At 46.9% G+C, this 22,809-nt stretch overlaps 1 protein-coding gene across 2 annotated transcripts in view; it reads left to right on the top strand.

Moving 5' to 3' along the window:
• Positions 1–22,809, top strand: part of FGD5 (FYVE, RhoGEF and PH domain containing 5) — a 114,996-nt gene that overhangs the window by 30,387 nt on the left and 61,800 nt on the right. For both annotated transcript variants that reach the window (XM_023216144.2, XM_023216151.2), the window contains exon 2: positions 15,921–16,053. In XM_023216144.2, coding sequence (XP_023071912.2) covers positions 15,921–16,053 — 133 coding nt within the window. The remainder of the gene's footprint in view (positions 1–15,920; positions 16,054–22,809) is intronic.

Genomic DNA, 22,809 nt, shown 5'->3' with positions numbered 1-22,809 from the left:
TGGGCTCTAGGGACCAGCAGAATCAGATGCAGCCCCTGCCCTCAGGAGCAGGGTGGATTTATAGGGTCTTGGAGCCCTTGGCAAAGGGTGGCATCCTCTGAAAATGCTTCTTCTGTGTTTGGAGTAGAGGAGGCAGATGGAGTTGGGAAAGACCATGTGAGTGACATGACAAGAGCACGTGTGTGCTATAACGAGTCTGGGTCCAAGTGTGAGGCCCTTCCCTTCTGGGCCTGAGCCTCAGTGTGTCCATCTCTGTCTGGCCCTGTGCGATGAATTTCCTCTGCATCCCCCAGCCAGGCATCCCACTCCAGCCACAGATGATGCTCCTGTTCATGTGCGTCAAAAGGCCTGCACCCCCCTGCCCTCCAAGTGCTCTGTGGACACTCCTCTGTGTCCTGGCACCTCTCACACATTTTCACGCCTTGTGGGCTGGGAGCCCTGCTCTGCCCTGGTACTGCCCAGCACAGCGGAGGTGACAGTGAACCGAATGAATGGATGTGTCCAGTGTGTGGGTCCAGCCTTGGGCCATCTGCTTGTGGTTTTGTCTGGGAGAGGTTAATGGAAGGGGAATATAGCAGAGTGGACCTTGGGTGGGTCATTTAACCTCACAGAGCCTTAGTTTCTCCGACTGAAAGATGAGTATAATCATACTGGTTACCTCACTAAGTGGTTGAAAGTGCTTCTAATCCTCACTAAGGTGGTTGAAAGGATCAAATGAGATAGCCTCTGGGATGTGCTCAGCTCAGTGCTCAATAAATGAATAAAGACAGTAGAGGTTGCATAGACTCATTGTCAGAGGGGGAGCTCTGAAACCACATTCCCTGTGTTCAGATCCTGGCCCTGAACTTAGTCTCTCTGCACCTGTTTCTCCATCTGTAAAATGGGAGTGTTAATGTCTACAGGATACAGTGGTTGGGAAGAAGCCATAGAGCACCTGGCACATAGTAAGCCCTAAAAAATGCTGGCTTCTGCATCTGCTGTTGCTGCTGCTGCTGTTGTTGTTATTGGCTGTCTGTGTCTATGTGGAAGGCGGGTGAGAGAAGGGGATTGTTATTCAGACCACCACACTTGGAAACCACAGGCTGCCCCTCTCATAGCTCCTGGCAGCTTCAGATGTGGTGTGTGGTTATTAAATTATAGTGTCCTCCATGAATCTCCAGCCACTGCATCCTCCCCAGGTGCCTGAGGCGGGAGCAGTGACTCCCCGGCCCTTCCTGCTTCGCCTGGTTCCTCTGAATCCCAGGGTGGAGGTTGCAGCAGAAAGATGAGTCTGAGTTTCCTCCTGCTTTGGGCTGGAGTTAGGTGCTCAGGACCCACAACTGTAGACCTCATCTTGCAGTTGAGGAAACCAAGGCAGTCCTCACCACCCATCCTTCAGCATCAGCTGAACCTGTGGGAGAACCAGATCCAGCCCGTGGGGTGCTTCTCCCTCTCCCACTCCCGGCTATATTCCTGGTGATTTAAAAGCATGGCCTGGTGAGAAAGGAAGCTCATTTGTCTCCTAATACTTGTCTGGCCACAATGTTCTCAGCAGTGGCAGCACCTGTGATGCCATTTCAGCGTGAGCCAGGCACTGTTATATGTGCAGACAGAGAGACGCCCCCCGCCTCGGGTGGCAGGAGGAAGTCACCTCCTTCAGCTGGGATGAGATGGGGAAACTGGGATAGGTCAGTCATTTGTCGGGCACCTACTGTGTGCCCTTCATGGAGGATACAGAAATGCATAGCAAGCCCATGACTGCTACCTTCAAGGAACTTTAATATAGGAACATAAATTAACTGGAATCGCTGTAGTAAATGGCAACAGGAGCCCCTCCTGCTGGAGAGACAGAAGGCTTCTTGGAAGAGGTGGTATTTGGGTTGGACTTGGCCGGGGTTGGAGGGGGTAGGGGGGATGGTGTTGGGCAAGTGGAGGGGAGGGTGGGAAGGAATTCTGGAACAGTCTTAGATGGGAAAGTGCAAATGTATACGTGGGCCAGGGAGTTGGTTTGGCCACGTAGGATGATTGATAATGCCAAAACTGTGGCAGGAATCACTCGAGCAAAATTCCTCAGCTTTGGACATAAAGCCACAGGGCATCTTGGTGGGAAGAGCTTCTAGTTCTAGTTCTCTCATTTTACAGATGGGGAAACTAAGGCCCTTGGAGGGGAAGGAGTCCACACTGGTAACAGAGGTGAGACCAGAACCCAGGTCTGTAAGCGTTGAGAGGCTCTGCCTGTTGAATTCAGACTGGCCTTTAGCTCAGATGGACTCTAGTAAAATAAAACCAGCAGGTACTGTGTTACACAGATCGTATACCTCATTTACAGATGTCATCTCATCTGATCCCTACATAGACCCTGGGAATTTAAGGACTGATATCTCCATGTTACAGATGAGGAAACTGAGGCAGGCAGGTTAAGCAACTTACCTAAGGTCATTGGGCTGATATGTGGCAGAACTGGGTCTTGGCATCAGACAGTCGGATCCCAAAATGTGTGCCCTTTACTACTGTCCTCTACTGCAGTCCCAGAGATGACCAAAATGTTAGGGCCAGTGTTTATGGCTAGGCCAGGCATGTGAACCAACAATGTGGCAGAAAAGCTGGCTCTGGACTCTGCTGCCAGCATTACTACCCCAAGTTGCCCAAGGCACTTCCAGTGTCCCAAAGACAGAGCCTGAGACACCATCACACTGGTGGGTTTGTGGCTCTGGCTTACATATTTTTCTTGAATGTTACCTCTTTATGTTACAATTTTATGAGGTTCCTGAAGATCTTCTAAAAGTTTAGATTCGCGCCCCCCCCCCCCCCCCGCCGCCGCCGCCGCCCCACCCCTGGACTTCTGAGCCTCACTTGATTATCTGAAAATAAAGCCTTCATGGTCACAGTTATGTTTCCCTTTTTCTTTTTGGCTAGGAAAAATAGTGTTTGCATGGGTTGGGAGAAGGCTGAGATGGAATCAGAAAAAACAAAATTCTTTGAAAATCTCTATAAAGCCACTTCCAACCCACTAGGATGGCTAAGATAAAAAAAAAAAAAAAAAAGCAGACAATAACAAGTGTTGACAAGGCTGTAGAGAAATTAGAACCCTCATACATTCCTGGTAGGAATGTGAAATGATACAGCCTCTTTGGAAGACAGTGTGGTAGTTCTCAAAACATTAAATATAGGTTTATCATATGACCCAGCAATTCCACTTCTAGGTATATACCCAAGAGAAAGGAAAATATGTCTATACAAAAATTTGTACACAGATATTCACAGCAGTGTTATACATAATAGCCAAAAAGAAACAATTCAAATGTCTGTCAGTTGAATGAATAAACAGTATGATCTATCCATACTGTGGAATACTATTCAGCCATGAAAAAGAATGAAGAGCTGACACATGATGCAAAATGGATGGACCTGGAAAACACACTAAGTGAAAGAATCCAGACACAAAAGGCCTCATATTGTATGATTTCATGTAATGAAATGTTCAGAATAGGCAAATCCGTAGAGACAGGTAGTAGACTAGTGGTTGCCAGGGGCTGAGGGGCCTAGAGGGGAATGAGGTTTCTTTTTGGAGTGATGAAAATGTTCTAAAATTAGATAGTGGTGTTGGTCACACAACTCTTTAAATATACTAATATCCTAAAAAGCACTGAATTGTATTTTAAAGGGGCAGATTTCATGGTATGTGACTCATATCTCATTAATGCTGTTATAAAAAGAAAACAAATGCTTCTGACACCATTGATGCTGCTGCGCTTTAAGAGGAGGGATGGGGATGTCTCTGGTTGGAAAACAAGGATGAACTTTTGTTTTTACTTAGTGAGAAATGGAAATTGAATTTTTAAAAAAGTCTCTGCTTCGGTCATGTTTCTGGGAACCATTATAATGCTATCCCTTGGCTGACCCTGGGTGCAGGACGCGTTCTCTCCGAGAGGCGTGAGGGGGAGCCTCACTTCAGACACGAGGAGGCACCAGGAAGGCAGCACTCTCAGGGCCTGGCCCCCAGGCTGTGGGATGTGTGTGTCTGGTCTCAGCACGCAGTTTCATATGTCTGAGTGTTTTGTGCTTTGACCCATGAGTCCAGCCTCTACCTCAGTTTTATGGATGTGGAAACTGGGGCTCCCCAGGACAGCCACAATGTAGCCCAGATGTGCGGGGTTTAATGAGGAATCCAGGACCCCTAGTCCTCCTGGGCTGTTTCCACAGTATCACATTTGTGCTGTGCCTTGTCATCGGTGGTCCCAGTTACAGTGCAAATGATAGCTCCATCTGCAAAGATTGCAATGTCCCTGTGAGGAAGCGTCAGAGCAGAAGGGGACATCAGGAAAGTCCTGGAGGGACTGTTAAGTACTGGGAAGGTGCTGGGGCACGGAGGGGTGAAGGATTCAGCAAGGGAATGGCGCGAATGTCTGAGGATTTAGAAATCCCTATCCCGTATCCAGCCCTCCCCTCCGCCCACTTACAAGCTCTTCCAGCTATTCTGCTAATTGGGATACTCATTCTCGCCAGCCTGTCTCCTCCATTTCAAACTTTCCAGCTCCCAGAGGGCTCAGCCCCGAAGCCCCCTTCCCCTCCCTGCTGGGCTCGTGAGCTTCAGAAAGGTCCCAGCCTGTCTCGGAGGGGCTGGGAGAAGTTCCATCTGCAGTCTGGCCCTATTCGCATGAATCTCCACACCAGTGAGGATGGAATTTGAGGTTGGAGTGCCCACTGAGAGATTCCCAGGAGGGAGAGCGTTCCTTTCTTTTTTACGACTTATTAGGCCCTTTTGGCTGTGTTCAGACTTGTGGCTCCCAACGAGCGTTACATAGGACGGAATTAAATGGTCAGAGTTGGACAGCACCAGGCTGAGTTATACAGCATTCGTCTCCCCACGTGGAGGCACATGTCCTTTTACAACTCTAGGCTGCTGAAAAGGACTAGGCTCATTTGGAAGGTCGTTTAAGGTAACAGGCTCTGGGCAGCTTTAATTGATATTCCCTTTACAGCACAAGTGGACTCAGAGGGTGGATACAGTCCCAGAGAGACTAGGTGGGGGGATTTAGAACTTGGTCCTTCTGCAGGCTCTTCAGAGCTGGCCAGAAAGGACCTGCCGTATGTCAGGCCGTGGCCGCTTTTACCATCATGTTCTCATTGACTCCCACAGTGAACCTCCTTAGTTGTCACCACTTTATAGGTAAGAAACAGAGAGGTTCAGTGGCTTGCCTGAGGTCACACAGTGACTCTCTTCTGTGTGGTGCCAACATTCTGGGCTACTTGGTCACTAAACTTGCAATGCTGACCACCTGGCCCTTTTCCTGTTTTCCTAGAATGTGACTCTCCAGGTAAACTTCTCCGGGGTTGAGACCATATTACCCCTGTAATGACCACATGCCCAGAATTTCCTGCAAAGATCCCATTCAAGGTACTACAGACCATTGGTTCTTTATTTTTTGTTTCTTTTCTTTTTATTTGTTTATGTATTTATGTATGTATGTATGTATGTATTTGTTTATTTTTGAGACAGGAGCTTACTCTGTCACCCAGGCTGGACTGCAGTGGCATGATCATACCTCACTGCAGCCTTGACCTCCTGGGCTCAAGTGATCCTCCTGCCCCAGCCTCCCAAGTAGCTAGGACTACAGGTATGCGCCATTGCACTTAGCTAGTTTTTTAATTTTTTGTAGAGATGGGAGGTCTTGCTTTGTTGCCAGGGCTGGTCTCGAAGACTCCTGGGCTTAGGCAGTCCTCCTGTCTCAGCCTTCCAAAGTGCTGGGATTACAAGTGTGAGCCAGCCGACCTGGCCCTTTCTTATTTTTTAAATTGACAAATAATAATTGTACGTATTCATTAGGTCCATAGTGATGTTTTGATATATGTAATTTATAGATCAGATCAGGGTAGTTAGCATACCATCATCTCAAACGTTGATCATTTCTTTGTGTGGGGAACATTCAGTATCCTCCTCCTAGCTGCTTGAAACTGTATAATATATGATTGATAACCATAGTCCTACAGTGCTATGAAACCCTAGAATTTATTCCTCTTATCTGGCTGTATTTTTATATTCTTTTACAGGTCTCTCCCTATCCTCACCTGACTCTTACCCTTCCCAGCCTCTAGTATCCTCTGTTCCACTTTTTACTCCTATTAGATCGGCTTTTTTTTAGTTTCCATGTATGAGAAGATGCAGTGTTTAACTTTCTCTTTCTGGCTTATTTCAATTAACATAATGTCCTCCAATCCCATTTGTGTTGCCACAAATGACAGAATTTCTTTCTTTTTTATGGCTAAATAGTGTTCCATCTTGTGTGTATACCACATTTTCATTATCCATTCATCTGTTGTTGGATACCTAGGTTGGTTCTGTATCTCAGCTACTGTGAATACTGCTGCAATAAAGATGGGGGTGCAGATGTCTCCTCCGTATACTGGTTTTCTTTCCTTTGGATAAATGCCCAGTAGTGGGATTGCTGGATCACATGGTAGTTCTGTTTGTAGTTTTTTGAGGAATCTCCATATTGTTCTCCATAGTGGCTCTACTGATTTACATTCCCATTAGCAGTGTGGAAGAGTTCCCTTTCTCCACATCCTTGCCAGCATTTGTTATCCTGCGTCTTTTTGTTAATAGCCATTCTGACAGGTGTGAGATGATATCTCATTGTGATTTTGATTTGCATTTCCCTGATGATTAGTGATGTGAGAATTTTAAAAATATACTTGTTAGCCATTTGTATGTTTTCTTTTGAGAAATGTCTATTCAGATCATTTACCCATCTTTTTAATCAGATTGGGGTTTTGTGTGTGTGTGTGTGTGTGTTTTCTGTTAAGACATTTGAGTTTATCTATTCTGGATATTAATTCCCTGTCAGATGAGTTGTTTGCAGATATTTATTTATGTATTTATGTATGTATGTATTTATTTATTTTTGAGACGGGAGCTTACTCTGTCGCCCAGGCTGGACTGCAGTGGCATGATCATAGCTCACTGCATTCTACCATTCTGTAGGTTGTCTTTTTACTCTGTTGATGGTTTCCTTTGCTGTGCAGATGCTTTGTAGTTTGATATAATCCCATTTGTTTATTTTTACTTTTGTTGCCTGTGTTTTTGAGGTCTTAGTCATAAAATATTTTCCCAGACCAATGTCCTGAAGCATTTCTCCTGTGTTTTCTTCTATTAGTTTTATAGTTTTGGGTCTTACATTTAGGTCTTTGATCCCTTTTGAGTTGATTTTTTCATAGCATGAGAAATGAGGATCTAGTTTCATTCCTCTACATATGGATATTCAGTTTTCCCAGCCCCATTTAGCTGTCCTTTCTCCAATGAGTGTTCTTGGCACTTTTGTCAAAACATCAGTTGTCTGTAAACATATGGGTTAATTTCTGAGTTGTCTATTTTTTTCCCTTGGTCTATGCATCTGTTTTTATTCCAGTGCCATGCTTTTTTGGTTACTATAGCTTTGTAGTATATTTTGAAGTCTGGTAATGTGATGCCCCCAGCTTTATTCTTTTGGCTCAGGATTGCTTTGGCTATTTGGGTCTTTTGTGGCTCCATGTAAATTTTAGAACTTTAATTTCTGTTTCTGTGAAGAATGTCATTAGTATTTTGATGGGGATTACGTTGAATCTGTAAATTGCTTTGGATAAGTATTATCATTTTTACAACAGTAATTCTTCCGGTCCATGAGCATGGAATGTCTATTTGTTGGTATCGTCTTTGATTTTTTTTCGTCAGTGTTTTATAGTTTTTCTTGTAGAAGTCTTTCACTTTCTTAGTTAAATTTATTTCCAGATTGGGCTTTTATTGTAGCTATTGTAAACATAGTATTGTGATTTTTTTTGTAGCTCTTGAAAAATTATTCTCAGCTAGTTTATTGTTCGTGTATAGAAATGCTATGGATTTTTATACATTGATTATATATCCTGCAACTTTACTGAATTTATCAGCTCTAAGAGGTTTTTGGTAGAATATTTAGGGTTTTCTATATATAAGATTATGTCATCTGCAAACAGGGACAGTTTGACTTCTTCCTTTCTAATTTGGATGCCTTTTATTTCTTTCTCTTGCCTTATTGCTCTAGCTAGGACTCCCAGTAGTATGTTGAAGAATGGTGGTGAGAGTGGACACCTTTTGTTTTGCTCCAGTTCTTAGAGGAAAAGCTAAAAGCTAACAGTAAGATGTCAACTGTGGGTTTAACATGTATGGCCATTATTATGTTGAGGTACTTTCCTTCTGCACCTAATTTATTGAGAGCTTTTATCATGAAGGGATGTTGAATATTATCAAATGATTTTTCTGTCCTTTAAACTCTTGAAATAATGGTTAGAAATGTCATCTTTTTTTTTTTTTTTTTTTTTTTTTTGTTCTAGAGACAGGGCCTTGCTCTGTCACCTAGGCTGCTGGAGTGCAGTGATGTGACCAGCAGCCTCAACACCCCCAGACTCAAGCAATTCTCCTGCCTCAGCTTCCCAAGTAGCTGAGGCTAATAACAATAGGGATGAGCCACCACATTCACCAATTTTTTTATTTTAGAGACGGGATCTCACTTTGTTGCCAGGAGTGGTCTTGAACTCCTGGCTTCAAGCAATCCTGCTGCTTCAGCTTCCAAAAGTGTTGGGATTACAGGCTTGAGCTACTGAGCCCTACTGAAATTTAATCCTTTTGGCCTCCAAATTATCTCTCAAATGTCCTTCCTCACTTACCATACAGCAAAGCTTCAGATCCTTGGTGCTGGTTTGGGGCTTGAGAAAACATAGGCACTGAGCCCTGGGCAACCAGGAGACTTCAACAAAGAAACAGATATAAAGGTGCCTGTAAGTCGTAAGGTACTATAGAGATGGGGATCTTTCTACTGGTTCTGAACCACCCTTAGTGTCAGCTAGAGAGCAGAAAGACACCAACTGATGGAAGGATAGGACAGTCTGCATTTTCATTGTTCCTATGGGCTATTCTGATAAACTTATTTCGTCTGTTGCTGTCAGGTTATGGAAACACCACCACTAGCTAATATCTAATGAGGACCTTCTTTGTGCCACTTCTGAGTGCCTTTGTTGCATTATTTCAGTGAATCCTCTAAATAATCTATACCTACCTATATTACTATCACCCCTGTTTTATAGATGAAACTGACAAAAAAGAAAAGCTGAGACGTGGAGAGATTAAGAAACTTGCTTGAAGTGGCACAGGTGGGATTCCACTCAGGCAGTCTGACTTCTGAGCCCACCCTCTCCACCTCCGAGGCCAGAGAATACAGTAAAGTACCCAGCGTACAGTGCAAAGTGCTGGTGAAGAGGGTAGGTTCAGAAGACTTTGCTGTGTACTCTCTCTGGGCTCAGAAATAATTTGCATTGTACTCTCTCTGAGGCCAGAGAGATTACTTTAGTCATCTTTGATCCCCCCATGTGTTAGCTCCATGAAGTAGTTGCTGAGCCATATTTGGTGAGTGAGTGTGAAGGGATGGGTGAGTAGAAGGATGGATGGCTGAGTGAGTAGATGGAAGGATGGCTGGAAGGGTGAGTGGATGATCAGATGTCCAGTGTCCTAAAGTGGATAGGTGGGTGGGTGGGTGGGTGGATGGACGGACGGACGGATGGATGGACGGACGGACGGATGGATGGATGGATGGCTAGATAGATAGATGAATAGATAGACGGGTGAATGAGTGGATGGGTAGGTAGTTGGGTTAGAGAGATTTATCACATGTAATATATTGGTATGCTCAAGGAATCCACCTGAAGATAACAACTCACCCAGTTATGATTATAATGGGCATTTTGACTAGAGAGGCTATAGACAATGTACCCTCAGTACCTATAGTAGAGTCTAGAACAGACGGCTCTTAATAGGAATTTTTATGAATGAATGAAAAACCAGGCGGGCACCAGATAGCTGAAAATATAGAGCCTTGCAGGCTTCCTTTGACCATACTGAGCAAAGTACTCATCTCAGAAGTTTCTTTTTTTTTTTTTTTTTTTTTTTTTTTGAGACGGAGTCTCGCTCTGTCGCCCAGGCTGGAGTGCAGTGACCGGATCTCAGCTCACTGCAGGCTCCACCTCCCAGGTTCACACCTCCCAGGTTCACGCCATTCTCCTGCCTCAGCCTCCCGAGTAGCTGGGACTACAGGCGCCCGCCACCTCGCCTGGCTACTTTTTTGTATTTTTTAGTAGAGACGGGGTTTCACCATGTTAGCCAGGATGGTCTCGATCTCCTGACCTCGTGATCCACCCGTCTCGGCCTCCCAAAGTGCTGGGATTACAGGCTTGAGCCACCGCGCCCGGTCAGAAGTTTCTTTTTTTTTTTGAGACAGAGTCTTACTCTGTCATCCAGGCTGGAGCACAGTGGCGCAATCTCAGCTCATTGCAAGCTCCGCCTCCCAGATTCATGCCATTCTCCTGCCTCAGCCTCTCGAGTAGCTGGGACTACAGAAGCCCGCCACCACGCCAGGCTAATTTTTTTTTTTTTTTTGTATTTTTAGTAGAGATGGGGTTTCACCGTGTTAGCCAGGATGGTCTCGATTTCCTGACCTCGTAATCTGCCTGCCTTGGCCTCCCAAAGTGCTGGGATTACAGGTGTGAGCCACTGTGCCCGGCCTCATCTCAGAGGTTTCTGTTGGCAGACTGGGGAGATAGATATGATATGTAAGTGTTCCCAGTCTTTTTCCCCAAGGGAAGACATGGTTACTTTACCAGGACACAGGTTTCTGCCAGGGTCTGTCAGAGCATTTGTGAAGAAGTTAACATCTATCAGAGATGTTTCCTTGCTCTATATATGATCAATTTGGTAGCAATACCAGGGTCGGTAGGAGCAGCAGTGTTGACAGTCTTGGTTTTAGTGTCAGAATGTTTTGATTTATTTTACTGCCAACTTCTGTTTAAGATAGGGTCTGTTGCTGCCATTTTTTCATTGACTCTGCAAAGGCGTTGGATCATACTTGCTCTTTCGTATTGTGAAAGCACATTTTAAAGAAATTTCTAGACCTCTAAAATGTATTACTATTATTTTTGATTGACAAATCATAATCCTATACATTTATGGGGTACAATGTGATGTTTTAGTATATGTATGCAGTGTGGCATAATTAAATCAAGGTCATTAACATATCCATCGCCTTATCATTTTTATGGTAAGACATTTGAAAGTTTCTATTAGTTGGCCAGGCACAGTGGCTCATGCCTATAATCCTGGCACTTTGGGAGGCCGAGGCGGGCAGATCGCTTGAGGTGAGGAGTTCGAGACCAGCCTGGCCAAGATGGGGAAACCCTGTCTCTACTAAAAAATAGAAAAATTAGCTGGGCATAATGACTTGCACCTGTAATCTCAGCTACTTGGAAGGCGGAGGCTCAGGAATTGCTTGAACCCGGGAGGCAGAGGTTGCACTTAGCGGAGATCGTATCACTGCACTCCAGCCTGTGTGACAGAGCGAGACCCTTACTCAAAAAAAAAAAAAAAAAAAAAAAAAAGAAAGGAAAGTTACTCTAAATTACTTTGAAATTTATAATACTTATTATTGACTGCAGTTAGGCTGCTGTGCAGTAGTCTCAAAACCCGTTCCTCATGCCTGTTTGAAACGGTACCCCTTGATCAACAGTGAAAGCACATTTCTTCTTCTTCTTCTTTTTTTTGTTTTTACAGCTCAGGGCACAAGATTTTATTTAGTGATATCTGAATTTGGTTCTATCATGTGGGGCCCACGTTAGACGTTCCATTTGGGTCCGTTACAACTGGAACCACTCCCCCCAGAAAGGGAAAGAAACTTAAAAAAGAAAATTCACAGCTTTTTCCTTGTCATTAAATATATTCATATATAATAACCATAATATATTAGTATGCATTGGAAAGAGACACTGACCCTCACAATACGTCATGGTCACAGCTAAACTCACAATTCTGAGTGAACAGAAATTCAAAATGCAGGAGGGGGTCAAGGGAGGAGGGCAAGTGCATTTGGGAGCAGGGACTGGGAAGAAATGCCCAGTGACAGGAGTGGGACTGGCTTGGCTTTTGGCAGGGGGCAAGGCCCCACAAGTCCCCATTTTGACACCCCTAGGTATGCCATGGCTGTGACCCACAGGAATGTCTGGTCCATGGACCGTGGCCCAATGGCGCCATCAGTGAGTCTGGTTTGTCCACTCTCTGGGCTTCAAGGGGGCTTCCTTTAAGTGTTGAGAGCCTGAACGTCTTTCACTTTCCTGAAGGCAGGAACCAGCACTTTTCTAATGGTGACTTATCCCCATTTGTTGTACTCATAATTCCTAAATAGGACAGTGAAATAAATGAGCCAGAAATATCATCAGAGCGCCTGAACCTTTGCCCCTAACATCTGTTTTAGTGATCTTTCTGGAAAACAGAATCAGATAAAGAAGTAGAATAAGAAGAGGGCCACCTGCATGGGCCCCACGACTGCCATGGCTGAGGCTGAACTGAGGATCAGAAGTAACCAGGTTCATCTGTGAGGTCTGTGCACCTCCAATGTGAGCAAGATAACTTTAGTCAAACACATTATTATAATTTAATAATTATACGGTTTTATTTTAAAGTGTTAAAAGGGTCTGGGCGTGGTGGCATACACCTATAATCCCAGCTACTGGGGATGCTGAAATGGGAGGATTGCTTGAACCCAGGAGTTAGAGTCCAGTGTGGCCAACATAGTGAGACCCCTTTTTCACACACACACAAAAAATATTTAAAAATTAACTGAACCTGGTGGTGGTGCCTGTAGTCCTTAACTAGTGGAGAGGCTGTGGCAGGATTGCTTGAGTCTAGGAGGTCGAGACTGCAGTGAGCTGTGATCGTACCAGTGCACTCCAGCTCAGGCAGCAGAGCAAGACCCTATGTCTAAAAATAATAATACATTTAAAAATACAGTGTTACAGGAATATACCATATGACCTCACGGGTATTATCACTTAGGATGAGGCCAGAGTTGGTAGCAAGTGTTATAAATGAGTTGACTTAAAGAAAACATGAGGCAAATGATAGAACAGCTGGAGGCAGCGAGGGCCATGCTGAACACGGGGGAGTGGCTCAGGTTTGGGAAGCACAAAGACAGGAAGGGACAGGAGAATACAGAGCTGATGGTGAAGAAAGCTGATGTTTGAGTTGTCATGTGTTGGTCACTATTCTGAATGTCTGATGTTATGTAATTCACTGAGAATTGACCACTGCTGAGGCTTGGAGAGGTTAAACACAGCCAACAAATAGCCAAGCCAGAATCTGAACCCAGAAAGCCTAACTCAAGAGCACGAGCTCTCATTTCTACACTCTACTGACTTTCAGAAGTAAAATAACAACAAAAGCAAAGGGCCCACCCAAGACCCAACTCCACATATCAGTGCACTGACAGGCCCCAACCACATCTGCTTTCAGGTCTCTAAAAGGGACCAAGCACGGGGAGAGGCACCTTCAGAGGCAGTGTATGTCAGCTCAGATTTGCCGCGTGACCTTGAGCTATCTCCTTCCACTCCACAGAGGTTTGGCTTCCGTGAGCCCTCTCCCTCGTATCACCCATGGCTCTGCCTCATGGAAACCACCCCCTGCTTGGCTTGAGGCAGAGCCCCCAGGTTCTGTGATGCCCAGCGGCATCTGATGCTGGGGAGACCACAGCAGCAGCAGCAGGAGCTGAGGGCGCCCACCTTGCCCTTCCCAGGTCCTGCAGGCTTGCCGCACAGGCTGAGCTCTTAGGGCTAAATCCCAGCAACCCTGGAATGCCCGTGAAGTTAAGCCAGGGGACAGCACAATCAGACTGGGTTTTGAGATGGTCACTCTGACCACTGGGTGGAGAACAGATTGGGTGGCAGCCAGGGTGAAGTCAGAGAGCTCAGGAAGACACCAGTTACAGACATTCAGGCAGGAGGTGGCCTGGCCTGCACAGGCTGTGCTGGAGATGCTAGATGTGTGATCGGGAGGTATTTGAAGGTACGTCTGTGAGGAAGGTAAGCCTGACGCTCATGTAGCGGCTGTGCTAGGAGACACTTGGGTTTCTGGCTTTCTGCCTGGCATGCACCTTCCTTTTGGATGTGGAGTTGGAGTGGTAGGAGCACTGCTAACTGCTGCATCCCTCATCCTTACTGCTTATCCTGGATAGAGCACCACCTGCTCCTGCTGACTGAGGTGGCTGTTCCTCTTAGAGGGAGGGCAGGACTCCACTCCAAGTCTGCTGGAAAAAGGGTTGCAAATCGACGCAGGCAGCTCTGGAGGGAAGAAAGTGAGGGCTCTGTGAGACCAGTTCATGCAGTCACTTTACTGAGCCTGATCTGAGCTCTGCTGAGCAGATTACATTTAGGCTGGGGACCACTCCTTAGTGGAGGGAGCTGGTGGCCCTTGGCGGCATGGTGACTGGCAGCAGAGGTGAAGGTGACCCTGGGACAGGAGGGAGGCTTTGGCACACCTCAGCAAGTCTGGCAGGGGGTTATTTCTTTGTATACCTTGGTAGTAGGTATATGGCTTGTTGTAAAACACCTCATGATTTGAAAGAAAAGGACAAAAAGCAATGTTTTTGAAAAGGAAGAAGAAAGAAGTCTGACCAGAGGGTAGCCTGTAGGCTAGTAGGTTGAGTCGTGGCTCAGCCTTGGTGAGGACTGGGTTTGCCTCTGTACACAAGTGCACAGCCACAGTCCCCACCTCCAACCCATTGTGTCAGTGGAGGCCCAGGCAGAGACAGGTTACTTTGTCCCTGCTCTTTCTGACCCGATAGCCCCTTGTGGAGCAGGGGACCCTACTCTGGCCTTGGCAGAGCCCCAAGCTCCTTAGGCCGCAGGTACTCTGGGGTTAGGTTCAGGAGGTTCTGGCTCCTATAAAAGATATTTGAGGAGCTCCAGATAGGCGTCTAGCTCAGCTATAGCCTAAGGCTCTGTTTCTCCTCCCCTGATGTCCCCCACCCACCTCACTTCCCCCTGCCTGGGCCAGGGCCTGGGGGAAGGCTTGGTCCAGGCAGTCCAGGAAGTGTCTGCTCCCTTCTGTCCTGCCATCCATCTGTCATTCCAGCATCTCATCCAGGCATTCCCAGAGGGCAGGAGTAAGTATTTGGTGAGGATTTAATAAGACCAGATTTTGAGTAGGAAGAAAGGTTTGTGAGTTGTCTGGGGCCACATTGCCAATGGCAAGAGGGAGCCACTGAAGGTTTTTGAACAGAAGGGCATAGTCTCTTGTGGAATAATCAGTCTCCCGTGTAGAGAGAAGGGTTGAGAGCCCCTGCTGTGGGGATCACAGTTTGTGATTGTGTACAAGTTGTTCATATTTGAGAACAGGGACCATGTCTGCTTCACTCACCAGTGTTTTTCTCAATGCCTAGCCCATGCCTGCTCAAGGCAGACATCAGTAAATATGTACTGACTGCTATATTCATTATTTAGTGGCAATGCCTGTGGAGTAGTCACAGGCATAGAGATATGAGATTGTCACACCTGGATGAGCTGTGATGCTCACAGCAGCTGCCAAGAAGGTGAGACAGGAATCCTTGTTGCTCTGCAGCTGAGTGGGAACTGATGCCCTGAGCGATGTCTTGTCTGTGATCTAGCAGATGGCAAGGCCGGGCCTAGGGGCTGGAATACGTGTCCTGGATTGTGTCCACCACATCATTGCATCCCTTACTCAGGCCCAGAGCACACTGCCACCTTAAGGACTAACGCTGCTGCCTGACCAGGCCAGTCCAGATCCCAGACCACTCAGACTCAACATCTCCTGCCCGCATCGTGAGTTATTCGGGCCTTCCTTTGGCATGGGAGCCTGCCCCATGTCTGCAGGGAAGTGAGTCTGTCTTAACATGTGCAAAGGCACTGGGCAGCAAGGGCCTGGTGTGTTCAGGGCTCCACATGGAAGTTAGTATGGCTGGGGTGGGGAAGTAGGAGGTTTGTGCCTGAGTCTTACTTCTCATTTTCTGTCCCTATGGCTTGAATGGCACCCCTGGTAGGTTCACTTTGCCTTTGCTAAACAAAAAGCTCTAACCCTTCTTTCCCCTGCTCTGACCCAGCGCCTACACAGAGCCCTACAAAGTCTGTCCCATCTCGTCGGCAGCCCCCAAAGAGGACCTCACGTCGGATGAAGAGCAGAGAAGCTCAGAGGAGGAGGACAGTGCTTCAAGAGACCCCAGCCTCACCCACAAGGTAGGGCCCCCCACAGGTAGGCCGTGGGCATCAGAGACGTGAAGGTAGAGAGATGGTTGTAACAGATCTGCTCCTTCCCTTGGTGCGGAGGGAGCTGTTTGCAGATAGCTGGCCCCAGCTGGATGCGGGGGCTGAGACACTCAGCATCAGGGCTCTAGGAAGCATCGCCTTCTGGGGGCCTGCCTCGGTGATGCAAGGGCAACTGCTCCTGCCGGTATCCACTGGAGTCTGATGAAGTTTGGGGCTTTCTGGAGCCTTTGTAGATGATGTGGAATAGAACTGCCTGATTTGAATGAAGACCAGCCTAGCTTCTAATGACCTCGGACACCCTGGGCCTCAGTTTCCTCGTCTATGAAGTGAAAATCATGAGGGTGAGATGTGTTAAAGGCTATAAGGGAATTTTGTGAGCTGAAAGCAGTTTTAGATGAAAGCTGGTTTCCCTGGCCCTGCAGCAGTGCTGTGAGGGGACGGAGTTGCTGGAGGGAGGTTGTTGTCTAGAGGCTGATGGTGAGTTGGGGGCCACGTCACAGTGAAAACCCAGACCTCGTTGCTGGGCGCGGGTGCATCAGTGCTGATGGGGGTAATATATGCTGTCTGTTGGACACTCACGGTAAGCTGGCCTTCACCTACTCACTAACAAAGTCCCAACCCTTCCATACACCCCTTCTCCGAGTCACGAATTGCTTCCCACAATGTACATTTGCAGAAACGGGTAGAGGTGAAGAACCGGCCTAAGGCATGTGGCTGGTCGGTGGCATCCCAGGAAACGTCACTGGGTGATACGGGGCTCAGGCATTTGTTCTGTAGGGAACATGACCACTGCAGGAAATGGGCTAGGAAGAGTGAAATGCCCCCACCCTCCCCACCCATCTTCCAGGCCATGCCTGCATGTTGAGAGGTGACTGGAGAGGCAGAGAGTGAAGTGCCCCCTTTCCCCACTTCCCAACAGACCTCTGCACCTTTTTCTGCACCTGCCTCCCACTCGCCATCATCCCCCAGCCTAGGTTAGCTTTGCCACATTGATGAAAGACCATTGCAGTGGATGCACTCAGTAAAGGTGCCTGACACTTACCAAGCACTGGCCAAATGGGGGTGTCTCGTTTTCTTTCCACAAAGGTGATTTCTTTTAAAAATCCACTGATCTCTCTGGACTGTGTTTTCATAAAGTTACCTACCAAGTGCTACAGGAGCCCTGAAGAGAGTTACTCCCCTCTTCTCTCCTGCCTCTTCCCCTGCAGTCCCTTCTCCCTCCAGTGGCTCCTTCACACCCTGCCCGTCCCCTCTCACTCATCTCCCTGCTGCCTCATCCTTTCTAGGTACTGAGCCATGTGTCTGTCTCTTTCCTGAGGTTGTCCATGTTTGTCATCTCTTTGACTCCTACAACAGCTTCACAGTTGGCACCATTATCTCTGTTTTACAGTTGAGGACACAGAGGTTCTGAGAGGTTAAGTAACTTGCCCAAGGCCACACAGCTAGTGAATGAAGGGGTCAGGTCTCAAGCACGGCTCTGGCTGGCTCCAAGTCCAGTGTTGTCTATCACTGCAGGCCTTCTCTGACCTCTCCACTCCTCCTCCTCTCCCAAGAAGGAATGTTGTCTCCTTGTGGAGAAGGGAGGAGAGCCTTGAGTTAATGGTGCCCATTTAGAGATGATTTTGGGTTTTCTGGGCATCCCTGAGGTCATGGAATCTGGGAGCAGAAATAGTTGCCATCAGAGATTTGGTCCCCACCCTGAAACCAGGAATCTGGTACTGGCCACGAGAATGTTGGAGGGCTGATGGAGCAGTGGAGCCCACCGTGTGCAACTCTCTGTACCTCAGAGTTCCCCCGCCCTTGTGGTGTACCCCACCACAGTCACCAAGTTCTCTGTTAAGCCCTCCTCTGGGACCCCCCACATCTCTTCTTCTGGCTGTGTCACTGCAGGCCAGTCATTCCCCATCTCTGAAAGAGAGCACTAATAGTAACTGCAGGGCTGTGGGAGGGCTGAATGGGAGCACAAATGTGAGAGTGTTGGCCATGCAATAGGGGCGTAATAATTATCTATTGTTTCTGAATCCTAGAGACAGAGGTTGAGTATGGGAGGAGAGGGCCTGTCCTGCTCAGGACCATTCTAAAGGTGTGAATTCGTGCAATTCTGGGGCCCTGGACATTGGCTATTACCCAGGATCTGGTCTCCCAGACACTGCTTGGACACTCCCAGGAATAAGGAGCTGGCAAGTGGTAGAGCAGCCTAGGGACTAAAGTTCAGACTCAGCTTTGACCCTTGCTGGCTGAGTGACTTGGGCAACTTCCTGACCACTCTGCTCCTAGGTTTCCCCATCTCTACGGTTGGGATAGTAGTAATAGTACCTGCTTCAGAATAGTTATGAAAGTAAATAAGCCTAAGGAGACCTAGAACAATGCCTGCCACTCAGTAAAAGAGCATACAAAGGTTAGAGCTTTTGATTGAGACTGGGAGCCTGAACAGGGAAGCAACCTGCCCAAGTTCAACTGGGACTCAGCAGTGACACGCTGGGGTCATGAGGCTGAGGCAGCCCTGCCTTGGACAGGGGTCCTTCATGTGTCCTGTGGGGGCCAGAGCTAGGCAGAGCCTGTGGCCAGCCAGAGCAGGGCCAGGGTCAGAGGCAGGAGCATCCAGTCATCCCGAGAGCAGGGAGGGGGTGTGTGAGTGTAGGCTCGTCTTTCCAGCAGGTCAGTTCACTCTCCAGAGTACAGACTTCTCATCTGCCATAGGATTGGACATCCCTGCCCTCCTCTTATGAGGCTTGCATTATATATAGCAGAGTTGAAGTTAAAACCTCCACTTTCATTGCACAAGGCATGCTCTACCATGGAACATGTAAATCACTGCAGTTCCCTTGAACTCTCATTCCTAGTCCCCATTCCCTTAAACACACAGTGTATTGTTTTGTGGATTTGTTATTTTTATATATATGATATCAAACTATAAGTAACCTGGAGTAACTTAGTTGGGTTCCTTCAGTAACACCCCAGAGATATTCCCACATTGATACATAGAGTTCTGAGTTAAATGTGTCTATGGCTGCATAGTATTCCATTTTCCAGATATGCTATGGTTTATTTAGCCATCTCCTCGCTGCAGTATGCTTACAGTGTTTCTAGTTCCATCTAGCACTGCAGTGGACTTGTTCACACACCTCCTTATGCACATAAAAGATTTTCTGGAGGGTAGATCCCAGAAGTCAATCAATGGACCAGAGAGCAGGCACGTTTTAAATCTCCATATCCACTGCCATGTAGCCCCCAAGAGGCTGTGACAGCAGACTCCCTGGCCACCCTTGGTGCCCAGAGCTCCCCAACCATGGAACTACTGTGGAGATGGGAAGAGAGGTTTCCTGAGTGAGTGACCTTCCTCACCTCTTTTCTGCAGGAGGATTTTTGGTAGGGTAGGGGTGGGGAGAAGGGTCGTGTCTCCATCCTCATTTGTCCTCCACTGTGGCTGAGAATTCATTCAGTTTCTCTAAAAGGCAAAGACCTCTCATCTCCATGCCCTAGTCACATTGTGTGGGACACGGGAGCAAGATTTTCTGTCTCCACCACCTCAGAAGAGCAGACCAAGGAAGGTGTGAGTGAGGAGTGGTCACCCTGTGGGCCTCAGGAGGTGTGTTTGGGGGTGCAGTGGTGAGCCCTACCCTTCCTGGATGTTTTGGAGTAGCCAAGTCTTGATAGGAGAGGTTTTGGGAGCAGGACAGGAGGCTGAGCACCACTGGTCCATCCACATGTCTGACCTCTCCTCGCTCCCACTCATAGACACACAAAGGCTGTAGGTGGAAGGAAAGAGGGAGGAGAGAAGGAAACCAAGAAAGACTTAAAAATAGCTCTCCTTATGAAAGGAGACATTCAAAGGCTTGCTGGCGTGTCGGCCCTCCCTGATGATGAGCCTAGTGGGGCCTTTTCAGGCTAAACACCAGCTCCCTAAGACCAGCCCAGCAGCCAGCAGCCCCTCCCAGGGACCCCCTCCTTCACCTGAGTCTCATGGCCACATTTGTTTCCCAGTTTGGCCTGTCTCTGGAACAGACCCTTCCTGTCATCACACCCTCTGTGGCAGGTCTGTTCCTGCCCAGCCAGGCCCACATGCCCAGAGCTCTGCTCTTGCTGGGCTGGCTGACCGGTGTCCCTGGTCCTTGCCCCTATAGCCTTGCCTTGACCATCTGCCTCCAATTAAAGGGTCCACCTGAGTCCTGGTTGTTGCCATTGGACCAGTCCCCAGCTGGGGTTAAACACCACCATGTACTTTCTCTGTGCTGTGGACTTTTAGACCTAGATGCACAGCTGCACGCTGGCTCCATTGCAAATGCTTGCTTCTCCTGGGCCCTGGGGAAGGGCCTCTGAACCACAGCCTGTGCTTCCCACTCCCAGAAAACAATACTCATCTAGTGAACATGAACTTTCTCCACTGTCTGCCTCTCTTCTGTCTGTATCTTCACTTGGTTACTCCCAGTCCCTCCTCTTCTTCCACAGAAATTTATTTATTCAATAAGTATGTACTGAGCATCTACTCTGTGACTGGCTCATTGTCAGGAAGGACCAACATGCAAGCACCCTTTCAAGGGCTGAAGATACAGCAGTGACAAGTCAGACCAGTCCCTGCCTGCCCTGTTGGAGTTTCACATTTTAGAGAAGGCGATGGAAGGTAAACCAGAAAACTCCTAAGATGGGATTAGGTGGTAACAAGTGCTATAAAAAACAAACTTGCGGCCAGGCATGGTGGCTCATGCCTGTAATCTCAGCACTTTGGGAGGCCGAGGTGGGTGGATCACGAAGTTAGGAGGTCGAGACCATCCTGGCTCACATGGTCAAACCCCGTCTCTACTAAAAATACAAAAAATTAGCTGGGAGTGGTGGCACGTGTCTCTAGTCCCAGCTACTTTGGAGGCTAAGGCAGGAGAATTGCTTGCACCCAGGAGGCAGAGGTTGCAATGAGCCAAGATGGTGCCACTGCACTCCAACCTGGGCAATAGAGCAAGACTCTGTCTTAAGACAACAGCAACAACAAAACAAACAAACAACAACAACAAAAAAAAACTGGCTATGGTCATGGGGAACAGAGCTCCTGGGTTTGGGGGTGGGGGCATCTTAGACACGGCATGCCTTAATTTTTCCATTTTTAAAAAATTGTGGGAAAATACACATAACATAAAATCCTCCATTGTAACCATTTTTAAGTATGCAGTGCAGTGGCATGAAGCACATTACATTGCCATGCAGCCATCACCACCATTCCTTTCCAGAGCTTTTTCCTCTTCCCAGACTGAAACTCTGCCCCCTTTAGACACTGACTCCCCATACCTCCTCCCCTAGCCCCTGGCAGCCACCATTCCACTTTCCATCTCTATGAGTTCAGTTACTCTAGGGACTTCACACGTGTGGAATCCTACAGTATTTGTTCTTTTGTGAGTGGCTTATTCAATTAGCATAATGTCCTCAAGGTTCATCCTCTCTGTAGTAGGGGTTGGAATTCCTTCCCCTTTAATACTGAGTTTGATTCCATCGTATGGGTGGACTACATTTTGTTTGCCCATTCATTCGTTGACAGATGTATGGGTTTCCAGCTGCATCCATGTCCCTACAAAGGACACGAACTCATCCTTTTTTATGGCTGCATAGTATTCTGTGGTGTATATGTGCCACATTTTCTTAATCCAGTCTGTCACTGATGGACATTTGGGTTGATTCCAAGTCTTTGCTATTGTGAATAGTGCTGCAATAAACATACGTGTACATGTGTCTTTATAGCAGCATGATTTATAATCCTTTGGGTATATACCCAGTAATGGGATGGCTGAGTCATATGGTATTTCTAGTTCTAGATCCTTGAGGAATCACCAGACTGTTTTCCACAATGTTTGAACCAGTTTACAATCCCACCAACAGTGTAAAAGCGTTCCTATTTCTCCACATCCTCTCCAGCACCTGTTGTTTCCTGACTTTTTAATGATTGCCATTCTAACTGGTGTGAGATGGTATCTCATTGTGGTTTTGATTTGCATTTCTCTGATGGCCAGTGATGATGAGCATTTTTTCATGTGCCTGTTGGCTGTATGCATGTCTTCTTTGGAGAAATGTCTATTCATATCCTTTGCCCACTTTTTGATGGGGTTGTTTTTTCATCGTAAATTTGAGTTCTTTGTAGGTTCTAGATATTAGCCCTTTGTCAGATAAGTAGATTGCAAAAATTTTCTCCCATTCTGTAGGCTGCCGGTTCACTCTGATGGTAATTTCTTTTGCTGTGCAGAAGCTCTTTAGTTTAATTAGATCCCATTTGTCAATTATGGCTTTTGTTGCCATTGCTTTTGGTGTTTTAGACATGAAGTCCTTGCCCATGCCTATGTCCTGAATGGTATTACCTAGGTTTTCTTCTAGGGTTTTTATGGTTTTAGGTCTAATATTTAAGTCTCTAATCTATCTTGAATTGATTTTCGTATAAGGAGTAAGGAAAGGATCCAGTTTCAGCTTTCTACTTATGGCTAACCAGTTTTCCCAGCACCGTTTATTAAATAGGGAATCCTTTCCCCATTTCTTGTTTTTGTCAGGTTTGTCAAAGATCAGATGGCTGTAGATGTGTGGTATTGTTACTGAGGGCTCTGTTCTGTTCCATTGTTCTATATGTCTGTTTTGGTACCAGTACCTTGCTGTTTTGATTACTGTAGCCTTGTAGTACAGTTTGAAGTCAGGTAGCGTTATGCCTCCAGCTTTGTTCTTTTGGCTTAGGATTGTCTTGGCAATGCGGGGTCTTTT

Source organism: Piliocolobus tephrosceles, chromosome 2 (genome assembly GCF_002776525.5).
Source record: "Piliocolobus tephrosceles isolate RC106 chromosome 2, ASM277652v3, whole genome shotgun sequence".
Lineage (NCBI taxonomy): Eukaryota > Metazoa > Chordata > Mammalia > Primates > Cercopithecidae > Piliocolobus > Piliocolobus tephrosceles.
The sequence above is the reverse complement of the archived record's forward strand: the minus strand, read 5'-3'. Positions and strand labels throughout refer to the sequence as shown.